This window comes from Epinephelus fuscoguttatus, linkage group LG3 (genome assembly GCF_011397635.1).
Source record: "Epinephelus fuscoguttatus linkage group LG3, E.fuscoguttatus.final_Chr_v1".
NCBI lineage: Eukaryota > Metazoa > Chordata > Actinopteri > Perciformes > Serranidae > Epinephelus > Epinephelus fuscoguttatus.
In genome coordinates this window covers 36,386,669-36,410,582 of record NC_064754.1, presented here as the reverse complement: position 1 = coordinate 36,410,582, position 23,914 = coordinate 36,386,669, and the positions used below count along the sequence as shown (strand labels likewise).

At 40.3% G+C, this 23,914-nt stretch overlaps 2 protein-coding genes across 3 annotated transcripts; one reads left to right on the top strand and one right to left on the bottom strand.

Annotated features, from left to right (window-relative positions):
- The first annotated feature begins 816 nt into the window (after nucleotides 1-816).
- On the top strand, nucleotides 817-15,584 carry LOC125885852 (phosphoribosyl pyrophosphate synthase-associated protein 1-like). 2 transcript variants are annotated; one of them, XM_049571652.1, is made up of 11 exons: nucleotides 817-1,504; nucleotides 4,378-4,430; nucleotides 4,569-4,635; nucleotides 7,236-7,408; nucleotides 8,325-8,440; nucleotides 8,605-8,660; nucleotides 8,926-9,071; nucleotides 10,965-11,003; nucleotides 13,312-13,382; nucleotides 13,762-13,908; nucleotides 15,077-15,584. In XM_049571652.1, exons 1-11 carry the CDS (start codon nucleotides 1,341-1,343, stop codon nucleotides 15,233-15,235), a joined length of 1,191 nt encoding a protein of 396 aa, XP_049427609.1. In that variant the 5' UTR covers nucleotides 817-1,340; the 3' UTR covers nucleotides 15,236-15,584. The 2 variants fall into 2 exon arrangements, with proteins under 2 accessions (XP_049427609.1, XP_049427610.1); XM_049571653.1 differs by lacking the exon at nucleotides 10,965-11,003 and having other exon boundaries at nucleotides 818-1,504.
- Nucleotides 15,585-18,564: 2,980 nt separating this feature from the next.
- On the bottom strand, nucleotides 18,565-20,147 carry LOC125885726 (GTP-binding protein Rhes-like). Its single transcript, XM_049571459.1, has one exon. The coding sequence runs from the start codon at nucleotides 19,866-19,868 to the stop codon at nucleotides 19,242-19,244; it is 627 nt and encodes a 208-aa protein (XP_049427416.1). The 5' UTR covers nucleotides 19,869-20,147; the 3' UTR covers nucleotides 18,565-19,241.
- Nucleotides 20,148-23,914: the final 3,767 nt, after the last annotated feature.

Genomic DNA, 23,914 nt, shown 5'->3' with positions numbered 1-23,914 from the left:
GCAAAACTACTGCAAGTAGACACAAAATGACCGCTGAGTGACATAAAATAACCAAAATACATTCAAAATGACCACCAAGAGACACAAAGCCACAGAGAGATGCTAAACAAGCATAAAGTCTGCGTGTCTTGCTCCCATGTAGGAGATTTGGTGGGGCCTTGCATGTTCCTGCTCATTGTCTCATAATATGCCCATATTTTTACGCTGTGTTGCAGTCAATAACGCGAGTCGCTCTTTTTCCTCTGTAAACACATAGTCCCTAAAACCACTTTTGATTTCATGTCACTTTGTTTTCTGAAATGTGTCTTACATCCTAGGACATACCTACACTGTGTGATATATGAACACATAGATTAAAAGATATATGTTAAAGTTAAAACAAAAAGACATACTTCAAACACTGCATATCATATTAGACATAAAGAAAAGTGAATGCAGTGCAAACTTTTATTATTCCGATTTAGTGTTTGACTCAGATACATTGATGCAACTTTAATACAACCCAAACAAGTTTGACAAACTGAGGAGTTAAATAGCTCCACAGTCTGTTCAGTCCTGACTGTAAATCCTAAATAACTGCCTTGCTCACTGTCTTCCTCACTGCATTGCAGAGTGGTAGGATAAATTTAGGGCAAAACAATCTGCCTCCACCACATTTTTTGGTCGTTGCGCTTTAATTTGTGGTCATACAAATCCCAACCACTGATTGGTCCATAAATATGTCGTACACGCCCCTTGTTGTGTCGATCTAATCACTGATTGGCTCTCTTTGAAGTCACTCCCTCGTTTCGTCCACCCAATAAACGTGTGCTCGTGGCGTTTTTTCCTCTGCTGCGACCGCATTGCTACAAAGTTTACAGTTGCCACATTTGAATGCTAGCAGCGGAGTTTTCAAGTTGGTTCACTGTAGCAGCGCCCAAGACAGTCTTAGTTACATTTCTGTCCGTCTTCATGGTAACATAAACCGGTGTGTCCATGTTTCTGAGACGATAAAGAGTCAGTGACCCGGTCGGAAACATAGAGCTCAGCTTTCCTTCAGCTGTACCGGGTCTTCTTTTTTGTGCTGCTTATCGATGTGAGAGCAGTTGTTGACCTGCTAACACGAGCACGAGCGTTTCATGTGGAGCATGTGCGCTTTGTTTTTTTAGTTTTAATACAGTTTGGCATTTTATAGCTTCAGTTAGCTTTGTATTTTCTTATGTAAATATGCGTCTGCATGGTGGAAGTGTAAACCACCCTTAGTTAAGACTTTAGTGTGGAAACTGTTCTTCAGGTAATAACGGACGATTTTAACGGTTCTGGGGAAACGTAACCAAACACCACATTGATCCCAAAGCAACATGCCTATTAGGCGTTTTGGGGGTCACAGGTCTCTGGTGTCTCACTCTCAAACTTCAAAGCTGTCGTACGGTTACAGGAAAATGAATGTCTCCAAAAGTGGCTACCGAGTTTTTTCTGCCAACTCCACCGCCGCCTGCACCGAGCTGGCCAAGAAGATCACAGAGTAAGTGAGGTCCACTGCCACCATGATTGTGTCATTTCGTGTCTGTGATGTTGATGACTGTTACCTGCCGTGACAATACACCTGGCAGTCATAACTGCATGTGATCCTAGGCGAGGGTGTGTATTGTTTTGAATGCTGTTCAATTAAGCCACACAGACACGCACACACGCACGCACGCACACACACACACACACACACACACACACACGCACGCACACACACATGCCAGTCTGTGTGGAAATCATTGGGTAATCACTTGTTGTCCACAAGATGGCTGGTTGGCACAACACATTGTTGTTGAAACAAACTCCTAAAATTGCAAAATGGTTAATACAGATCATTCAATTGCATTTACTGTACATGTTAAAGTCTGAACTGCTAGAAACAACAGCAGTGAGAAGGTTAGTGAAACCCATACTTTAAGCATTGCAAGACAACTCCTTTCCATATGGGTGCTGGTGTATGTACTCATGTTGCAAAACAGTGTGGTTATCTACATTGTTTCCACCCGATCTCTTACACGCACCACACTTATGGCTATTCACTTGCAACTCCAGCTCATACCCTTACTGTACAAACAAGGCCTAGCATCAATACTTCATAGGCAATCAATTTGTGGGCACAATTTTCAGAGTAAGTCTGATGAATTGCTTTGCAAGAATAGTCCTAAATATTGTTTATTGCCCAGAAAGTCTTGCACATTACTCTTGTATAGGTGTCCCTTGATGGTCTAACTGCTAGTTTGGTGGTTTTTCCAACCTTAAAACAAGCAGAGTTTACATATTTTTTTGGCATGAATGTGATTGAATTTTAACGCATTGGATGTTGGCACAACATACTCTGCAAAAATAAAAGTGTCAGCCTTCTTTTAGCATTGTTAGGCTCCTCCTACACATGCAAAAAGCAAAATATTGAAAATAAAAGATCAGTCTTATATTTTTAGTGTAGGTTTTTCTTTTCTGGGTGTTGGCGTGGGAAAGTTAAAGACCCATCAGTGAGAGTTATTATGATGACAGGAGCTGACTGTGCAGATATTGCTCAATTGAGGAGCTCACGGATGCCGTTCACTGGATGTTACTGTGGCAGCAAGGCATTTTTTAATAAGTGATGATTTATTAGGCCTTTGAATGGGTATTGTTTGTTAAAAAAAACTGGTCAAACCAGGTGAGATGCATCTGAATGATATGAAAATAAAAACAGCAGGAAGTATCCGTTTGTAGTCCCTGTGAGAACACTGACCCAGATCTCTGCAAACACCAGTATCTTCTCTTGTGGTTGGCCTACAGAAATCGGGGAGCAGCCATGTTTTTCCCAACCCTGCAGATTGTCAGACAGCCAGGCAGGAGTTGCATTGCTCACGCAGTGAAAAAGAGCTCAGCTCTCTCAGTTTTCACTGTTTGGCAACATCGGAGAACATTATTAGGGAGATTATGTTGCTGTTCTGGAGCCAAGTAGTGTTCTCTTTTGGAGCAAAGGTTAAATAACAGCATGAGCACACAGAAATGTTAATGAATACTGTACTGAATACTTACTCTGAGGTACATGTTGTGACTGGGCTGTGTGTAAATACCCCCGGAATTTAGGTCACAATTAATATGACTATAATAGACAATGTGACTAATTGAAAACAGTTTCTATGGATTGTACTTCAAGGACATGTCCCATATTCTTTGATCGTTGTTTTTATTTGTCTTCTTAATTATACTGTAGTCATCAGAGATGAAGGCATCATATCAAATATTGGAACAAGGTTGAGGGATGTAAACAGGGCAAGGCTACAGAGAGGCCTGTCTTGCTGAGCAGGATCCCTGACTGAACCTCCACCGTTGCCAAGCCAAGCCCTCATTCATATGTGGTGTGCTTTGAAGTTCCTTCTTTATACCCTTATAAAGAAGGAACTGGCACTGTTACTTGACTGTTTGGTTTTAAAATTAATAACATAATTGTCCGCCTACAGGCACAGCTGTATTCATGACGCCTGGGCTTGTTCACAGTTTGACTTAAGGACTGTTGTGCACTTTAAGTCAACTCAGTTTACGTTTGTGCCAAGTACTCTCTGTGGATGTTTTGATGTTTTTCCTCTTTCCTGGTAGCAGATTTACAAACTTATCATATTCACACCACTGAACTTAAAGGTCCAGTGTGTAGGATGTAGGGCCATATATGGGTATATAATATTCATAACTGTGTTTCACTAGTTTATAATCTCCTGATATTATATCTACATACGGAGTGGGTCCACTTCCATGGAGTTCACCATGTTGTTCTACAGTAGCCCAGAGTGGACAAACCAAACACTGGCTCTAGAAAGGGCCTTTCACATTTTTTTGCGTAGACCACAACAGTTTTCATACTTGCTTGGCACGTGGAAGAAGTTTCAGTTCACTGCTGGATGGCACTAAATCCTACACACTGGACCTTCAACAACACCATACATTTCTAAGTTTCATATATGATTGCCACCCCCCAAAAAGTCTCTCTCAGAGCCCAAGGCCATGTTTTAAAATGTTTTGTTTTGACCAATGATAAAAAACATAAGCAGCTGATCTCACATTTGAGCGGCTGGATTCAAACATTATTTGTTGTTTCGGCTGGTAAAAATGATAATCGATTACCAAAGTAGTTGCAAATTATTTTTCTGTCAATTGACAAATCAGTGAATCCTGTCATCTCTACAAATGACTAACATATATTGTTGATTACCAAAATTGTCATACTTTTAATTTCTTCAACAAGTCCTTTCAGGTCTTTTGTAGTTAATTTGTCTGTTAATAATAATGATAATAAAACAAACCAAAAAAAACACACAATAATCAATGTCAAGGTGTGTTTTTGTGTTTTTAACACTATGTGGCCTGTTTGTTTTTTCCCAGACGCTTGGGGGTGGAGTTGGGCAGGTCAGTGGTTTTTCAAGAACCTAATTCAGGTAAGGCTGATGTATGTCCTCACGTCCCTCATTTCCTTAATGAATGTCTTAGGTTAATGAGCTGTGGTTTAGTGTCGGCTCACTTGACTTTTCACCTGAACCATGCTGATCATTTTTTTTTGTTTGTTTGTTTTTCAGAGACTAGAGTGGATGTGAAAGAGTCTGTCCGTGGACAAGACATCTTTATCATTCAGACCATTCCCAGGTGAGACAGAAGGACGCTCTTGATGCCTTAATGTTCTGTATTCACAAAGAATCATATCACAATGTGTAATGTGATGAACTCTCAGAGAATTGTCACCAAATTCTGCAACTCAGCCGAGCTTTTCAGCCTGTTTTACCTTATTGTTTTGATTTTACAGCCCACAGATATAATGCTTGATTCACTCGCATCAGCCTCAGCAAAAAAAGCTTTAATAACCTTACTGTCTACCTGCCTGGCATGAAATGACAGACTGACAAAGTTAACAGCTTAAAGGGTAACGTATTTTTCAGCCTTGACCCTATTTTCCCATGTTTTTGTGTCAAAGTTGTCAGACATATAATGATAATAATCCTAGTCTGTCAGTGGCAAAAAACACTTTTATTAAAATAAATTGAAGGTGCTCAATTGCCCACAGGGACTATATTGGAGCCTGTTTCACAGCTGCTGGCTGCAGAACCTCTCGCTTGATACTGGACCAGTTTGAAATATTGTTGTTCCCATTAGGCATGTAGACACAAAAACATAGGGAAATAGGGTCCAGTATGAAAAATTTGGAAGTTGCCCTTTAATGTTGAGAGAAACTAAACATTTAGCAAGTGAAAGACCCAGATATTTTTCTTGGGAGTTGATGGAGGCCAAAGCTGCCAAAATGAGAGTAAATATTGGACTTAAATTGTGAGTTGGCCAGAAACATGTATTTAAATGAGGATGTAGCTCCGTGTCTGTCTGTGTTTGATTTTTAACAGGTCAGCCAAGACAACTGTGTCTGTGTCTGCCACCAAATAGTAAATAATACAGCGTTGAATATATTTTTTTTCTAATTACCACACTGTATTTACATATGCAAATACTATTCTCTAATGGCTGTCACACACTAGGATTATTTTATTACCAGAATCTGCTTCCTCTTATAGCTTAACATGACAAAAGCGGTCATCTGTAACAAATGTTTGTATGAGTCTGCACATATCAGCCAGGTTTTCTAGGACTTGAGGACATTGGGGGTGTAGCTGGGACCTCTGTAGGGGGGTCCTTCCCCTAGAGTGTTTTTTTTTAAGCTGTTAATTTGTTACAGAGTATACAAAATGTAGAAAATATTCTAGATTTAAGTGGATTTAATTGTTTTTTTTTATTGTAGTCAGACTAAAATAGCTGAGCAGCTGCTTCTAAAGAAAAACCAAAGTACACCTTTGTACCTCCAGTTGACGTTTTCCTCAGGTACTCCACATTGAAACTAGTTTTAAAATGTTTGTCAATGTAATACAACTCTATTTCTTTATTTCTATTTCAATAATATGTCTAGATTTTCACACACATCGCATCTCGTTGGATACGAAATAATTAAACCGATGAATAACCATCTTGACATTGTTTGAAAAGTGGAACTGAAAAGTTGGACTTTACCGTCATGTATCATTTGTGTAGTCCATAAAATAAAAGACGTCAGTAAAAATCCATTTGTGAAGGATCAGAAGTGAATGAGTCCAGAGGGGATCTCTGAGAGAAGGGAAGAGGGCACTGATTCGAGCCGCGACCAATCTGTCATCGCCTGACAGCTTTTGCTGCAGGGATAAACAGCAATACAGTAGTGTTGGCCGCAATGTCATTAGCTTCACACACACTATCACATACGCACAGCTCGCCAACAGAGCCCCCGGCGTACTACAGTGCAATGCAAAGTAGCATTTTTGCTATCTGTAATTTATATAACTTTTTCCTCTGCTCATATCACATTCATGTAACCCATACGGACATTTACACACCTTGTTTTTTTCTGGTTCAGCATGAGAAGATGTTTGTGCCACTGCCTCCCTCTGTTTACCAGTGAAAAATCAAAATGTATCTCTGGCATTACACTCTTAGTAGCTATGCCAGTATACTGTATTTATGCAGCATAAGTCAAAACATTTGGGTACCCTGTGACCCTGGTAGGTTTGTCTTTGTATTTCACATTCAAGAACCCTATAGCATTTGCCTGGGGGGGGTTCAAATCCAAATGAAGTTTACCTTTTGCGGTAAAGGAAACAGGAAGAGCAACAACATTTCACGTCCAGCAGTTGAATCCTCTGTTTGTCCTTGTTAATCAGTTATTTGCTATGACGAAGAGAAATGTTTTGAAAGATAACCAGAGGTCACGAGGCACGGGACATCACATTGTGGGATCTCTGATTTCAGCAAGCCGTCAAGGCCAAAATGGCTACATACAGTGTCCTGTTACACCAATGGTTCTTCACCTTTCTACAGAATTAAAACTGCCCTAATAGTCAAAATAACAAACATTATGGTGGTGAATTACAATCTCACCACAGTAGCCATTAAAGGTGGAGTCTAATAACAGGGCATGCGAAAACAATGAAGATAAACCGGTTAGTCACTGCCAGACAGTGTTTCCTTTATTTACAGCAAGTTTGTGGGTTGATGACCTTGTTGACAAACATTAAGCTGCTGACTTATAAATCCACATCAGATCATCTACATATTCTTGTGTACTTGTGTCTTTGCGGCCGACCACAGGCTTAGACTAATTGCATACCAGCACAGTGCTTTTGCAGCTTGTGATATCTAATATAATCTCTTGAACTGAATGTGTTGTTTCTCAGAGATGTCAACACGGCCATTATGGAGCTGCTGGTCATGGCCTATGCCCTGAAGACATCTTGTGCCAATAACATCATTGGGGTCATTCCCTACTTTCCGTACAGCAAGCAATGCAAGATGAGGAAGAGAGGATCCATTGTCTGCAAGCTGCTAGCAACCATGTTGGCTAAAGCTGGTATGGACTGTGTGTTGTAATTTATGTCCACTGAAGAAAAGCACAGATTAAAGTCAGAAAAACAGACTAATACAACAAGTGTCCTGTCCTGTTAAGGCAGGGACGCACTCACACATTTCAACTGTTTAGCCAGTTATGACGATGATTTTGAGTTGAAGACTGATCAGATCAAGTTGGCCCTGGTCTGTTCCCCTCTGGTTCAGTTACTGTTGACAGTCTGCAGATGGAATCATATGGTTTGTGATATAAAAAGATTCAGTCCAAGCTCTTGGCTGCCATTCATGTTTGTTTTGGCGCAAGAACATGCAACAAAATTCTCGCAGTATTTGTGCGGTCGTCTACCACCAGAACTCCAGCCATTACTGACCAGCCATTCAGAGTTTTGTCTATTAGTTGGACATAAGGTTTATGCTCCTTCCTGACTGTCAGAGACTAAAACATAATGTGCAAGTTGGTGGAAACAATCTTTATGTATGGTTTGTTCAGTCTGTGTAGGTTACAGCGAGTCTTCAGGTTTGTCCCAAACTTTAGCTGCACACAACAGAGCCACTTGGAGTAGTGTACAAATTAGATAGTGTGCAAAACCTTTTGCATATTTTATGTCAGGCAGAGGCCAGAAGATGTATTAAATTGCACACCACATAACTTATAACTGTTAATGTATTCTCATAATTTACAGCTTTTATTTTGAATACCAGATGCATGTTATATGTCTTATTAAAACTTAGCACTCAGTTTAGCAATCTGATTTCTGTTTATTAATCTGTTTGTGCAGGTCATCGGTCTGTGTACATACATTTCCTACATGCTAATATATATTTTTCTACTAGGATCTCAGTAAATTTGTGCTTCAGTCATTGCAGAAAAGGGTTCTGAAGCCATACCAACTCATGTGCGTTTGTCTTTGGTGTCGCAGGGCTAACTCACATCATCACCATGGACCTCCACCAGAAAGAAATCCAGGGTTTCTTCAGCTTCCCCGTTGACAACCTGAGAGCTTCCCCCTTCCTCATCCAGTACATCCAGGAGGAGGTGAGGCTACACGACACTCGACACGTTGTCATAACAATTACGGTGTTCTACTGTACATCAAAAATAAATGTTGGAACAAATTCATGGTTAAACAATATGTATTCTTAAAAGATCATAGGTCTGTTTTTTTGTTTTAAGACTAAAGAGTGTTTCTCTTTCCTCAGATCCCAGATTACAGGAACGCCATAATTGTTGCAAAGTCCCCTTCAGCTGCTAAGAGGTAACAAGAAAGCCCAGGTCCATAAGTTCTCTAGTTGCATTCTCTGTTTTTAACAAGAGTGCATCACTTCTCCTACTGTCATAGTGGGAAGTTTTTTTCTTCAGCATCACATTCTTTTTGTGTTTTTGTCTTTTCATATTACCACTTTATCATTCTAGGTATCTTCAAGCTCCCATGCAAATTTCCTTCTGCTTTTTGCTTGCTTATTCCTTTGCATGTGTCGTGTTTTGTCCATTTCTTTGACTCGTGTGTGTGTCTGTCTCAGAGCTCAGTCCTACGCTGAAAGGCTGCGACTCGGGCTGGCAGTGATGCACGGGGAGGCCCATCATTCAGAGCTGGACATGGCTGATGGACGACAGTCTCCCCCCGTGTCCCGCACCACCACAGGACACACTGGCCTGGAGCTGCCATGTAAGACACACAGCACAACTACGTGTTCACAAGTCTCATTGTATTCATTTTTCAGTCATTTATGGATATTTGTTCTGGCATTACTAAAGACAAATCTGTTTTGTGACAGATTATTAAAGGTTCATGTTGACTCTTGATAATATATTCCTCCGAGCCTGCTGTTCCTGGTCTGTTGTCTCAAAAAGACACCAAGAATGTGCCGTGGATGTTTTGAGTCTTTGGAATTAATGTGTACGCTCAGCCAAGAGAGCTCATTTATAAAACAGCAGTGGCATTCCCCTCACAGGGGGAAGCTCCGATCGCTCATCATTCGTTTTCCCCAATAGTCCAATAATATGTGCCAGGTTTGATTTGTTTCTTGGTCAATCAGTTTCTCCCTGAAGACTGTTTTGTTTATGTACAACTCAGATCATGCATACAAAGTGAAAGCCATCTACATATTTTACTGCACCATGGTGACTGTTCACATGTGAATTATAAAAATAGTAAAAACAGGATAAGGACAGCCATAGACTGGAATGCAGCTTATCAGCAGAGATTTAATTGTTAATGGTTTTAAAATGTGTCCACAGCAGACAGCAAACTTTCCTTTTAAACAACCTGCATAATATCAAGGCTCCTTGACACCTATGAACCTGTCTGAGCCAAATAAAGACAAGCTGTAGCTGCTGGCCAGTTCAGCTCTTCCCTTGGATAACGTGGAGCACTACATTTCCAAAATGGGCATTTCACTGCTCGAGTTTCAAACAGTGTGGTCATCAGACTGAGAAGCATGAATGCCAGGGTACATTGAGCATCTGCTGCTCATGTGTCTGTAGCCACAGAAATTATGAGCCAAAGTTTAGTTCCCTAAATTGGTAAACATAAGCACTCACAGGCGTCTCGGTAGGGCTGTGAAGGAATTTCCCCTGCAGTGATCAAGGGTGGTTCAACAGCACGATATGTGGTGTTACCGCCATTTTTTGTTTTTGTGAATAACTTTATTTATTCTGATTTTAGTGTTTTGTAAGTGAGCAATGTGACAGCTGATTTTTGTGGTTGTCTATTTATCCCACCCCTCCTCCACTGTGATTGAACAGTGGGTTAAAAGTGACAATGATGAGCAGCTGCAGCCTTTTACCCAGAGTTGAATATTTTTTAACTCTCTCCCATGAAGAAAAGGAAAAAGAATGTCTGCTGTCCCGTGCAGTTGTCAACACTGCTGTATTGCAGTCACAGGGACAGCCCTACATCTTGAGACCTTTTTTTGTATCTACTGTTTTGTTCTCTGTAAGATCCAAATACCTCTGAGTAAGCGCCAGAAGCAGGGCTGCTCCTTCGCTCACTGTTGCAGTATCCTGCCTAAAATGGACAGCTTAAGACCCGAGTAATGCCCCCGCTGACCCTGCAGTAACACACACACTGTTTTCTCAGCGTGTTTCAGGTCAGCCAGGCCCCAGGCGGTGTTGTAGCCAGCTGTGAAATACTGCAGGCAGTGACTGACATTTCCCTGTTTTTACTTCCTCAGCCAGATTTATTTCCCTCCTCATCTCATCTTGTCCCGTCTGCTCTCTTTTCAGCTGAATTTACCATCCTCCTCCTCCTCCTTCTTCCTCGACTTGGAAATGTGTTTTCTCTTTGTCTTCCCCAGCAGGAGCTGAATCACGCTCATTCCAGCTGTCTCTCCCTCTCTGCCTTCACACATGCATTGATTACGTGAAATATCAATTCATGGTACAGAAAGGCTTATAACGCCTAAACACAGCTGCTGGGATTTAAACCTCCTCCTCTTGAAAAACGATGCAAGAGTTTGTTTTGGATGTCACTCATGTGCTCTGTAATGTTTTACCTGTTTGTTGTTTGTCTACTTGTGCATTAATGTTTTGTCTTCCATCCTTTCTTTTGCAAACGCAGGCAGCAGACATACGCCATTCCCTGGCATAGAGCTCCCAAGTATGATCATAACGCTTGAATCCCTTTGTGCTTCCTGTTGATGCCTCTCTGCATGGAACGACTGAATGAGTTACTGAGGGCTTCCATTTCACTTCACATGCGGACAATCAAAGCGACAGTGATCCTGTTATTGGTGTTAATTGTATCTTAAGAGAAAAAAACTTGCTAGGAGAAACAGAAACTCCTATAAACATTTGTGTGCTACAGTTTAGGTAGCAATGATGGACTGGGCAGTGAAAACTTGATTATTATTCACATATAGACTGATGATCTGGGATAGGCTACATCCCCGCAACCCAAAAGATATGCCGGTATAAATGGTGAATGGATGGACCACCAGTTGAGTCATGTATTATAATTACTGTGCTGAGTCTGTTGTAATGGAAATGGTTCCGGCACATCATACTAGCTCCATCATTACATTTTTAAACTGCTGGTTATGAGTGCAGCAAAAGAAGAGTTGCTGCCTCACACCACGTAGAATCTAAATACCATATACAAATACGTCAGCATTTCACTGCACTGCAAGTTCAGATCTACGCATGTCTCACCCCAGTGCAGCAAAACTGTCGGCCCATTTTATTTTTGGAGCTAAATCAAAGCTGCCTTGAATATTGATGTCATCCTTAGTGATGTTAGGTATTTCACACACTGACCCGAGCTCACAGCTGAGGTTTTAAAAGAATTTAGGTCATACGTTACTTTTTGTTAGCCAGCACTTCGTCATTAAATTGGATCTGTTCAACAACAGAAACACATGGGGAAGGTTCAGATTATTTTAGTTGAGCTCATCATGGGAGTTTACATCTGGGTCAAACAAGACCATTTGCACAAAATTCAGATGAATGAGGAAATGAAAGACGTGGAACTTGTCTGTCCCAGGTTTGCAGTCGACATACAAGAATGTGAGCAGATCAGACTTTGCTCTTGAAGCCAACCAGTTACTGATTTGATGATCTGTCTGTTTATGTTTTTCTGTTGGCAAGACAAGGGAAAATGCCTTACATTGTTTCAATAGCAGCGCACTGCACTGTCCTGACACGTTGAAGCACACTTGGATCACAAGAAGACAATTGTTTTTCCCTAAGTGGCAATGATAATGGTTGGAAGCCCTCAGTTTCACGTCCTCTCAGTTGAAATGAATTTGGTTCTTGTGAGATTAAGAATTATTACAGGACGCAATAAACTGTGACATGATTGATATGATTTGTGTTATCTTAGACACCACAGATGTGTAATCCTCAGGCTGCTAAATGTTTTAAAAAGTATGAAAAAGAGCCTAGAGACCCAGTAGAGACATGGAACAGTTTGTTATTTATTAGCAATATGTGTAAAGTATCATGCTAATTAACCCTCCTAGATTTAGTTTATGAAATTACATATAACTTGTCACACTATTGATTAGACACTAGAGATTATAGTTCATTAAATGCCTAACATGAACATAATTATGCTAAGTGATAATGCCTGTGCCTGTTTTTCTTTTTTGCATCTTTCTGCTTGATAAGATTTCAGTTGTGGGCTCAGATTTTCTTTTGTTTGGAAAAAACCCGATCACTGGATTATAGTTTATTGGCTTCCTTTTTAACCCTGAAATTGAAAACCATTCAGAAAGTTTTTGCACAGAGGCCTTGCTGGATGGTCTTGTGATGGATTTGGGAACTGGCCTCTGAGCGTGCCTTGCTGTTGTTTGGAAGAAAGTTCTTGGCATGGTCGGGGCCTCAGTGTGGGGAAGTCAGATGTGGTGGGTTTTAGACCTGGATCAATTATTACTTGGTAATTGAGACACATTAAAATGCCTGTCTGGGTTCAGAGACTACAGTTTGGAGGGCTATAGATTAGCCCCAAGATAAGTTATAATGCTCTTAATAACATCAGAATTGTAATCTGTGAAAACTAGTGTCTGATGAGATTACAAATAATGATCGATCCTGGTCTGTGGTTCCTAAAGGAGGCTCTGCTCGACATCCACTTGTCCATCTACCGCTATACCAAAAGCAGCCACATGTAACTGTCTCATGTCAACCCATCTCAAGTCTTGGTTTGAGTGTAGCACAAATTTGTGCCACAGATAACTTGCTCTCAACAGTCTTCAGTGGCCTGCAGGTATTGAACCAGTGCTGTGGTAGCTGGAAGCTTGCTGGGGCAGAGCAGTCTTGCATGATGTTTGCAGGTTTTTTAACCAAATCCCTTCTCACCAAATCTCCCCTAACTTTACCTCACCTCAAGAACCTGCTCCTGATTGGAGTTACAGGCCAGAGCTCATGTCTTTTCCTGAAAGTAACGTTCCTTTATCTGTTTCTTTTAGTAATGATGGCGAAGGAGAAGCCGCCCATCACTGTTGTTGGAGATGTAGGAGGCAGAATCGCCATCATTGTTGTAAGACCTCAAACTTGCATGTGAAAACTATTGCATCCCCCATATTGAAACATGAGCTCTCACACAACATCTGTATTGGAGAGATACAGTGTGAGGACTGTCTGAAATTTTTGAGGTACCACAAAATATCACAGCAAGGCCAAATACTGTGTTCCTGGTGTTTTTTGTACTTCATGAGATTCTTTATAGTCACGCTGCTTCCCAAGAAATCTGATGAACGTTGGATTCTTACCATTGTTAACACTGTGACACACTGACCTCCCAAAAAATAGAAACTCAGATGGTGACACTGAGTTTTCCAGCGATCCAAATGTATGCATTTTTCCCTTTTTCTGTCCCTTTACCCATGTGACGCCTAACCCTGTGGTCGCTTTCTCAGGATGACATCATAGATGATGTGGATGACTTTGTTGCTGCAGCAGAAATCCTGAAAGAGAGGGGAGCCTACAAGATCTACATCATGGCTACGCATGGCCTGCTGTCTGCAGATGCACCACGGCTAATAGAGGAATCTGCCATCGATGAGGTAAAATCATGTGTGGGTTTTGTCACTTAAGTTAACATTTAAAGGTGTACGCAAAGTGTATATCAAACCTATAAAATCCTGTAATTACATTCAGTAAACTGACCTGATTAATTAAATTTGTTAAAACACGTATCAGCAGAAGCATCAGTATAATCCTACCCAGTCAGTCCAGTACATGTACACATTGTAGATCAGCATGTTGCCTTCCTCCTCAAAAAATGAAAACACAATTAGTCACTCCTGCAAATACCTTTCACTGTGGTGTCACTCTGTGATGTATCCCTCCATAATTATTTACGTAAGTAATTTGTAGGACTTTTTATACATGTCCACCATGCCTTGATTAATGTTTGTGGGAACTCATAACACCAGCCTGATGACAAACTGAACTTAAACAGTGTGATTTCCTGTTTACTTACACTTTGCATTTTGTCAGCGTTGGTCTGTGGAACTTTTTGCCCTGAGTTCAGCCTGTGTGTGAGTTTGAGGACTGGCTTTGATTATTGGGGAATCCTGTGTCATGAGAGTGAGGTTTTGAAATAATTACTGAAACTTGGTAGGGGGTTTGTTTATATGCAGAGTTATGTGAGGATATCATTTCCATGTGGCATTTGTAATGCATGGAATATTCTCAGGGTAGATACCACCTCTAACAGCCCAACTAATCAAATGCTCATGTTTAGAGTTGTATATGTACAGGGTTCCCAGGGTCATGAAATTCCTGGAAAAGTTATGAAATTACACTGTTTTTCTGACCAGAAAATGGATTGGAATTAACAGAATATTTTAGAAAATTTGGGAATATACATTGTTTTGGCTGTTGTTTAAAATGTGTCCATCAAAATCCCAAATCATACCTAATGTTACATGAAATATGTATATGATATTTTTTTTTAATTGAATTATTTTTTGTTGTTGTTTCTATATAACCTTTAGCTACAATGTCTTTCTTAAGGCATGGCACACTGAAATAAAACCCTTACTGTGTTCTGTGATCACTACATATGTCTACCTATATTGAACTACATGAAGTCAAGCACATGGGGTAAAATATTTTTGGAAAGATTTGAAATGCTACCTGAAAACTTAGACTCAGGGCAGCAAAATCCATTTAGTAGTGCTAAAAGGCTTAAACAAATGCACTCAGACTGTTGTATTGCGCCTCCAGGTGGTGGTGACCAACACTGTACCTCATGAGATGCAGAAGCTACAGTGTCCAAAAATCAAAACTGTGGATGTCAGTATGATCCTGGCTGAGGCCATCCGGCGCATCCACAACGGAGAGTCCATGGCCTACCTGTTCCGCAACATCGCCGTGGATGACTGAGGCAACGCACACTTAAATTTTACATTCCTGCGCTCACACACACCGATGACCAAGAATCAAGATTATTCCATTTTCTGCTTTGACCAATTGTACCTGTTTGTTTTGCTGATAAACATGTTGGCACAAATTGTTTGTATTCACCGTATGTGACATATGAAGCAACCTCAGCTCTTCTTTATTCCTTTGATTTGTTACATAGCAGGACTGTACAAACAACACACTGTTTCACTTCACTAATATAAGCTTCCTACCATCTGAAAACATAGATAGCACAACATAATGTATCATGTGCAGCCTCTCAGTGCGCTGCAGACTTTGACAAATAAACAATTCTCCTTGTGTGAGTATAGTTCTGTCTTATATTTCTTTTAACCATGTGACTTTAATATGATGAACACTTGAACCGTGGTAAAAACAGATGGCTTTGGTAGGCATATGGTTTGCATTTTGGGTTGGAAGTGTGAAGAGATTAACAAAGTGGCTTCACACCTGAATCTAAACTTTCAGTAGCAGTTTCAGTCACAGTTGAGGTTGTTTGCTTTATGAAGCATGGAAGAAAAGCGTGAAATGTCCAGCTGCAGTGTTGGATAAAAATGCTCATCATAAAGCTTGTGCCAAAAAACTCTGCACTGCACGAGGTGGTTTGTCATTTTATGGTTGTGATATATTAAATAGTATAGAAGTTACTCATCAGGAAATACAGTAGAGTGCAGGAAGTTTCAGTGTAATGTGGGCATGGTTGCAGGATCTGATTGCAGCAGCGTGCCTTGATTTATTTTATTTTTTTAATAAATCCTGCTTTGCATGAAGAGTGTGTGACATCTCACACAAAAGGTAAATGAACCTTTTACCATCGTAAAAGAACAAGAAAGTGGATACAATGTAAACTTAACTGCACAGTTAGCTGACTCTCTTTACCACAGTATGTATACAGAATGTAATCGCTGACCTTTAAATGACATTTTGGGTGATACTTTCTGAATGTAACCTTTGACAAGAATAGAATTCAGTTGTAAATATATGAATATATCATTTTATTCATGATTTGAATAGGTGACTAATATACAAAAATACAAGTCAGTCACACACATTGACATATGACCCAAAAAATGCTCAGTCACAGTAAAAATAGGCATGTGACACATTCAGTAGTTATTTTTACTCTTCTACTTAGCTTATACACTGCAACACAGAGACTGCTGACATTTCATCTCACACGCACACTATTTAATAATCTTGCTGTGTTCTGCCCAGGACCCTGAACTTGTTCTAAACGCCTCAGAGTCACTTCAATCTGCTGAGGAGCTTTGACCAAGTCCAGGGGCAAAGACATCTGAGAAAATGACTCATAACTTTATGAATGACTTCGCTCACTGCAGCTAACATCTGATCCACTGAACGCTAACAAAACTAATACTAAAGTAAAGGTAGTATACGTAAACTGGCTGTCCAAATATCCTCAGAGGTCCATCTCAGACGTACATTAAAATAGAACTCCGCGTTACAAGATGACAAATCCACACACCTGCGTGACTGCGAAGCTTCTAGGCCTTCTTCCCTTTGCAAATGAACACAAGGGTGTGCGGAAGAATGTTTAAATGTGGACTGAAAGAGGAACTGCCCGCAAACGTTTACCCAGCCACTTCCTCAAATTAAAACAGGAAACTCTGTCTAATCTGATGGAGTGGTGTGCGTGTGTGTGTGTGTGTGTGTGTTTGTGTGTTTTGTGTGTGTGGGGGGTGCTCGAACCTGAGCGCTTCAACTGTCTCTGCTCAGCAGGTTGCATTTAGGGGAACCGTGCACAGCTGTTTCAGGAACTGCACCATGATCCATTCTGTTGGCCTGTTGAGCAGGAGTGCTGATGATCTATTTAGTATTCACATTTTGTGATGCTCAAGGGTTTGTTTTGCTTAACTTTGACTGCTGTCCCCCTCAGGCCTGGAGCCAGTTAGTTGACAGTAGAGTTGACACTTCTCCTTAATTGGGATGTCACAGTAGCTTTCATCTGAATTTAAAGCGGCTGTGATATTATCCAGGCTGTTTGAGATGTTCACTGTAAGCTTAAGTGTGTTTTATGGTTCAGGAAAGGCAGCTCTGGTAGACTCCATCAACAGCTTGTGTACCCACTGCTTGTCAATCCCATAACTCCAGACTGATGACAAACAATAAAATCCACGCACATCTTTCTTTGTTCATCAGAGCACTCATCAAACTAATGAGATAATGCAGTGAAGTCTGTGTATGCATATCTGAATATTAAAGTTAAAAACCAAAGCATTTAGAACCTGGCATAGCTGAGCTGTTAGCAGTGTTAGTGGGTGTAATGTACGTTTCTCATCAACAGATGGCGACAGAGATCTTTGATACTGTGGGATGGAGAAGGTTAGGAAATGTAGAGCACAAACTTTTGATTTCAGTTCACTTTACACGTTATTTTTTCTAGCTCGAGTCATTTATGTCACTAAAACAAATACCAACAGCAGCTACAACAGCACAGGGAATAATTTTCCTGCCACTTGTTGGCTTATTTTTTAACTGTAAGACTCCATGGATGAAACCGAGCAGTAATGTAAAAGCAGAAAGTGAATGTGCTGAGACCCCACCCAAAATCAACTGAAGGTTCAGTAACACATGCAGCACATCAACATGTAGATGCTTCTAATCTTAACTGTTCGATGTTTCACAGTCACAGTTTCATCTCTATCTTCTTCCTCTTTCTACCTATAGGGACATTAGAATATCTGTGATTTGAAAAATCAGTTTGTTCGAACAAGTTATATGCTCAATGTGACCGCCGCCCGCCTCAGGAAGATCTGACGCAATGAGGTGTGCAGCTGTCAAATATTTTGTTAATTCTGTTTTGGATGGATGAGGATATTTATCAAAATTATTCCAGCTTCAAACTCACTGTATGTAAATTTGATCAGATATGAGTCCGAATGACATTTGTCCTACCACACAATACTACTGTGGCTATACAGTACGATGGTATTGCTGCAGCACGTTCCGTGACCTTGATGCAGATAATCTCTGTTATCATTTATTTCTAGTTATCATCATCCGTTGGTGCACTGACACCACAAATTTCCACTAAAGAAATTTAAATGTTCATTAAATAACTGATTTATTATTTACTTTTAATAACTTACCTTCTGTACATAATTAATTACTTCAAAGTCAACTTGCCTCTCCGCAATTAATATGTACTTGGATCAACAATTTCACACAACAAATGCCATATTTTTGTGCTTATATCTTTTATTACACATTTAGATCCACATTCCACTTACATTTGTCAAATAAACAGCAAAATAATACCATTTGCCATGGAAAAAGTATTGAAAATTCATGTATTTAAAATTAAAAAAACAACCTTAAAACATTGTAAAAACATTTAAAAACAAAAAGTTTACATTTGCACTACACCAATTTTTCTTTTTAAAACATAATAGTAATATCATGCTCAATGGCAAACTGGAATCAAGTACAAAATATGTAAACATTATGATGTGCTACATACACTGAATTATTAAATTAAATCAATTTACATGAGACATACCTTTGCACGTATCACAATATATACACACACACTTTCCTTTAGTAAACAACTGGTAAGCAACAGTCCAAACCTTGATGTCAGTGAACATTGTCAGTTAAAATCTAAAAGGTACACATTGATCTAAACACCAGCAGCATGGCACCAAATAAGCAGCAACAACATTACATCGAGTAAACAACTGAGTAGTTAATGCAGCTTCCTTCTTTCCACTTTTACAGTCTTCGGCAAAGGAGTCTTTACACCATTCACCTTTTCAGTTCCTCTTCCTCTCAGCTGTGAACCCTGAAGTGTCTTTGCTGGTCCAGAGTCACTTATTTCAGTCACTTTATACCTCCACTGACTAAAGTCCAAGCTTTCCTCTTTATATTTTTTCTCTGACCAGCAGCATTTAGTGCTCTCATCTCTTGTTCCTTCATGAAACAAAACAACACTTCCCTCTGACTGTCATTATGACAAAATACAGCTGTTGGTCTTGTTCATGGGCGGCCGGAAGCTGGTGTCTTTTGGAAAGGTCTCCCTGCGTCTACGCAGCGCAGGGCTGAGACGGCTCGGAAGGTTTGCCTGCTGCAGGAGCTCCTTGAACACCTCCACCACGTTGGCGTTCTCCTTTGCCGAAGCTTCCAGGTAACTGTTGTTCCAATCCATCTCCACGGTTGACAGCACGTCCTTGTTGGACACCTGGCGCTCCTCCTCCCGGTCCACCTTGTTCCCCACAACCACGATTGGCGTGTACTTGTCCTCCTTGATCTCCAGGATCTCATCTCGGAGGCTCTTTACAGCCTCCAGTGACTCAGGGTCGTCCACGGCGTACACCAGCGCAAAGGCGTCGCTGTTTTGGATGGAGAGCTTGCGCATGGCCGGGAAGGAGTAGCTGCCACTGGTGTCAAGGATCTCTACTGTGATCTTGACCCCACCAATGTCATACTCCTTGCTGTGCAGCTCCTCCACTGTGCGCCTGTGTTTGGGCTCAAATGTGTCTTGGAGGAAGCGTTGGATCAGGGCTGTCTTGCCTACTCCTGCTGCCCCCAGGAAGACTAGACGCACCTGGGTCTTCTCCTTCACCTCCAGAGACATGCTGGTTTTTGGTTGTTGGTTTTTGGCCAAAATAAGTAAAGAAAATGTCCCAAAGCTGCCTCAATTCACCCACTTCCCCTTGGTGGTTACAACAGCTGCTTTAAAACACTGCAAATCTCAACACCTGTCACTGGCTTCTACTTTTCTAAATTCCTTGAAAATCTCCCCTCGACCAGTTACTCGTGAGTCTTCTCCTTGAGCTTCTTTCCTTGCCTTTCTGTCACCTGTCAGGTTTGTTAAGCTGGCAGCGGCTCTGTGTCAAGGCTCCTCAGAGTTGCTTATTGGATGCTGCTCTGTGTCTGATCCCACACGCTGCCTTTTATGCCTGTTTTGGTGAGAGAGCTTCCATGCCCTCCTGCAGCTGCAACCAATGAGCAGAAGGGAGCCTGCTGAAGTGTAACATCCAGGCAACCAATGATGAGAGAGTATGTAAATCAGTGTACTCTACGCCAATTCAGGAGGAGAAAAGAGGTGATATCTGGAAGTGAGTAAATGGCAAGCAGAGCATGGAAAACATAAGGAAACAAATAGCAGAGAAAATTTCCAGCTCTGTTTAGATTGTCTTGGAGCAATGAGTCCAGTATTTACACAGTTAAATCCATCCTGCTCTCGCGGTTGATTAATCAACTCTTTGGTTTCTCTTCATTGGACCAGATCATCCCATGAATACATAAACCTTTGGATATGTCATAAATGATCATTCAAGCCTTGACATACTTTTGTATGAATATGTTTAGCATATTCTTCAACTGATTATTAGCCGGCAGTGAGGAATCTGATGGTGACAGGAATTTTAACTAGCATACCAGGTGAGTAAATATGTATATTTATAAATATTTAGAGTTATATTGGCTTACTGGATCCCTTTGTGATGTCCATGAATAAGGACAAGATGAGAAGAAGACAACAAGCAGACCACTTGCTTTGTCTCCTCTGTGGTGCAGTGAATAGATTCCCCTGTAGATCCAGTTCCAAAGAGAAAAGTCAATTCCTGCAAACACTTGTCACCTGTGAATTGATTTATTTAAAAAGTTGAACCTCTTTCACTCCCCATCTCCCTACCTGAGACCCATTTCTGTTCCTTTTTAGGGGTGACAGGTGATCTTAAAGGGGAGATAGTAGGTCAACAGTATATGCCACATAGATGTGATATATACCATTTGAAAGTTGGGAACCTGAAGATAAATTTGAGATGCAGCCCAGTTTTGCTAGTCATAAATCTGTAATAGATAATGATTTGTGGTTGGGTGCCTATTCAGACTTTGAAAGTCTAGAGTGTATACGGGCTTAGAACATTATGATGGAGGTAAATGATCGCTATGCTCAATTATATCTCATAACTTGTAGATGCCATTTGTTACACAGATTTGATGCTAAATTTTAACATAAATAATTAATCAATATTATAATTGATAAAAATGGCCACAAATCCCTCCAGAATACTACATCAGGATACCAAGAGCTTCAGGAACACCAAAGAAAATCCATGAGCTGTGATTTGGTATCAAAAATGTTTGACATTTGGAGATGTTTGTGTCAACTGTATGTCGATCTCTTCTGTTCTGGAAATTGCTCAGAAATCCGCCTGTTTCCTATATACCTATTAAATCCATACATCTGCCGAATGCCTGATGTTTCTAGGTTGTATTTGTAAAGTTTCATAAGGATGTAATTATCTTAGAAGTCAAAGTAGGTCATTTTATACAGTGAATTCAAGTTTCCAGAAATGGTCTCAGTAAAATGAAATGTCTGCTATGGAGACTAACATCACACATGAATAAAATTGGGCTCACTGAACCCACAAAAGTCTTCACTCTCCAGTCATACCCAATCTATGCAATTCAAAGACTGTTTAGGGACCCCAGTATTCAGAATTATTCAAATACAGTAGGTAAAAATAACATTTGTACTGCATGATAAAAACCACATTATTTTGCCCAAAAACTGCAAGGGATTAGCATAAAGTGGGCATGTCTGTGAAGGGGAAACTTGTGAGTACCTATAGAATCCATTTCAAGGTACAAGTTCACGGAGCCCCTGTGAAAATGGTCAAGCCAGTTTTTTCCTCACAAAAATTTAGCCTAACTTTGGAGCATTACTTAACCTCGTTCCTGATAAGCTTAGCTCCTTTTAGTTTCATGTGACTCCTGTATCCTCACTGTAACTTTAAAACTGCACCTGCTGCAGCCTCTGAAAGACAGTAATGACGGTGCTGGTGTCCTCGCAGAATAGAAGTGATTAAATAAATCAACGCATAGGTGATAAGTGTGTGCAGGTGGTGACTTTTTTTCTTTGGCCATGAGTGAAAACAACCACCTACGAAGTATGGCAAATGAAAAGGTACACAATGTTCTTGTCACAGTTGAAGAGAGGTGAAAGATAATACTCCATTATACACAGTGAATCTATTGGTTTATTATGATCATGTTTGGGTTATTTTAAAGCTCAATTTCCTGTTAAAAAAAATATTAATTCTGTAATCTTGTTTATATATCTATACTCACTGTTTATGCATAGTATGAGACAATTCTAGTTCATGGCTGTATATATCAACTTTGGTAATGCAAGGAAATACAAATTTATTTACACAGCACCTTTCAACAACAAGGCAATTTCAAAGACATGAAAAGGCATTGAAACAATATATTAAAACATAAAAGACAAATATGATTAAAACTATAATAAACTAGAAGATAATTGTAAGCTGAAATTCAATAAAACTAAATAAAATTGAATAAAAAATTACAGTGCAGAATAAGATTTGATTAGCGAGGCCCATATTTGATGTAATAAAGGGCAGTGGCAAACAGAAAAGCCCTGATTTAAAATAAAGAAAAATGTTTTCTTGGAGTTTTCTCCAGATATGTGGTGCATAAATACTGAATGCTTATTCTGAATGAATCAAAAAATGCGTTCGCAGACCTTATATGTCCTTCAGCTAATGACATTTTCCTGAACAGTTCGTACTGTAGATCAGTTCAGTTACACATGGCAAGGCATGACTGAATCACCTTCAGCCGTCCTTGGTGTCCAATTAGATGTGATGCATCGCTTGTAACTGTCTGAGACCGAATCTTGCCTGCCTCCAGTTTGTCAGAGTTTGTCCTAGATTAGTGAGCCTGACTCGTGATCCTCCTAAATTTCCCCCGAGACTCCGCAGACTGTGAATCTGCCTGCCTTGTTAAGTTAGGCAACAGCGTGGAACCACGATGAGCTCCCTCTCACTGTTCCACCGTCATACACTTTTAATATGTGCTCATACCCTGTCTCCCCAGAGGACTCCTGCACCTGATGGGCAGTGGAGCAGAGCTAAGCACTGTGGGAATATTAGCCGGGACTTTCCTGGCCTGAGACACAGTGGGGAACACTAATGGCTGCAGTCACTGCTGTGGAATTTAAAGCAGAGTTTCCATCAGTAAGATTTTCCTGACCGCCAAGACGAGCAGTGGTAACGACAGACACCTTCCCACCTCGAGGCTCAAAGTGACATCTCATTAAAGGTATACTATGCAGGATCTACCCCAAACAAACAAACTGCATAGACTCATACAAAAGCAATTTCTCTTAATCATCACATATGACCTGCTTAGGGTTGGGACTCGTTAGGATTTTAACGATTCCGATTCCTTACCGATTCCTTCTTAACAGTCCGATTCCTTACCAATTCCTCTTACCGATTCCTACATTATATTCATTATACTTGCTATACTTAAACAAGTATATAATAAACACAAATGCATTCATACAAATACAAAAACTTTATTCTAACTGTTGCACAGTACAATTAGATGAAAATACACATTTCTGTGTGTTGCTGATTTAGGGCTTGTATCATCTCCCTGAGAATATATAACAACAAAAAGTGATTCTCTGATTTCTACAGTAACACTATTAAAATTAACCACAGCAATGTAATAAAAAATACTTATATGCATTCATGCTTGGACACTGTTATTTACGTGACATCACCTGAACATAACACACACAGACACACATTGGCTGTTTGTTTCTACCTCTCTCCTCGCTGGAAGTCTCGGACCTCCCGC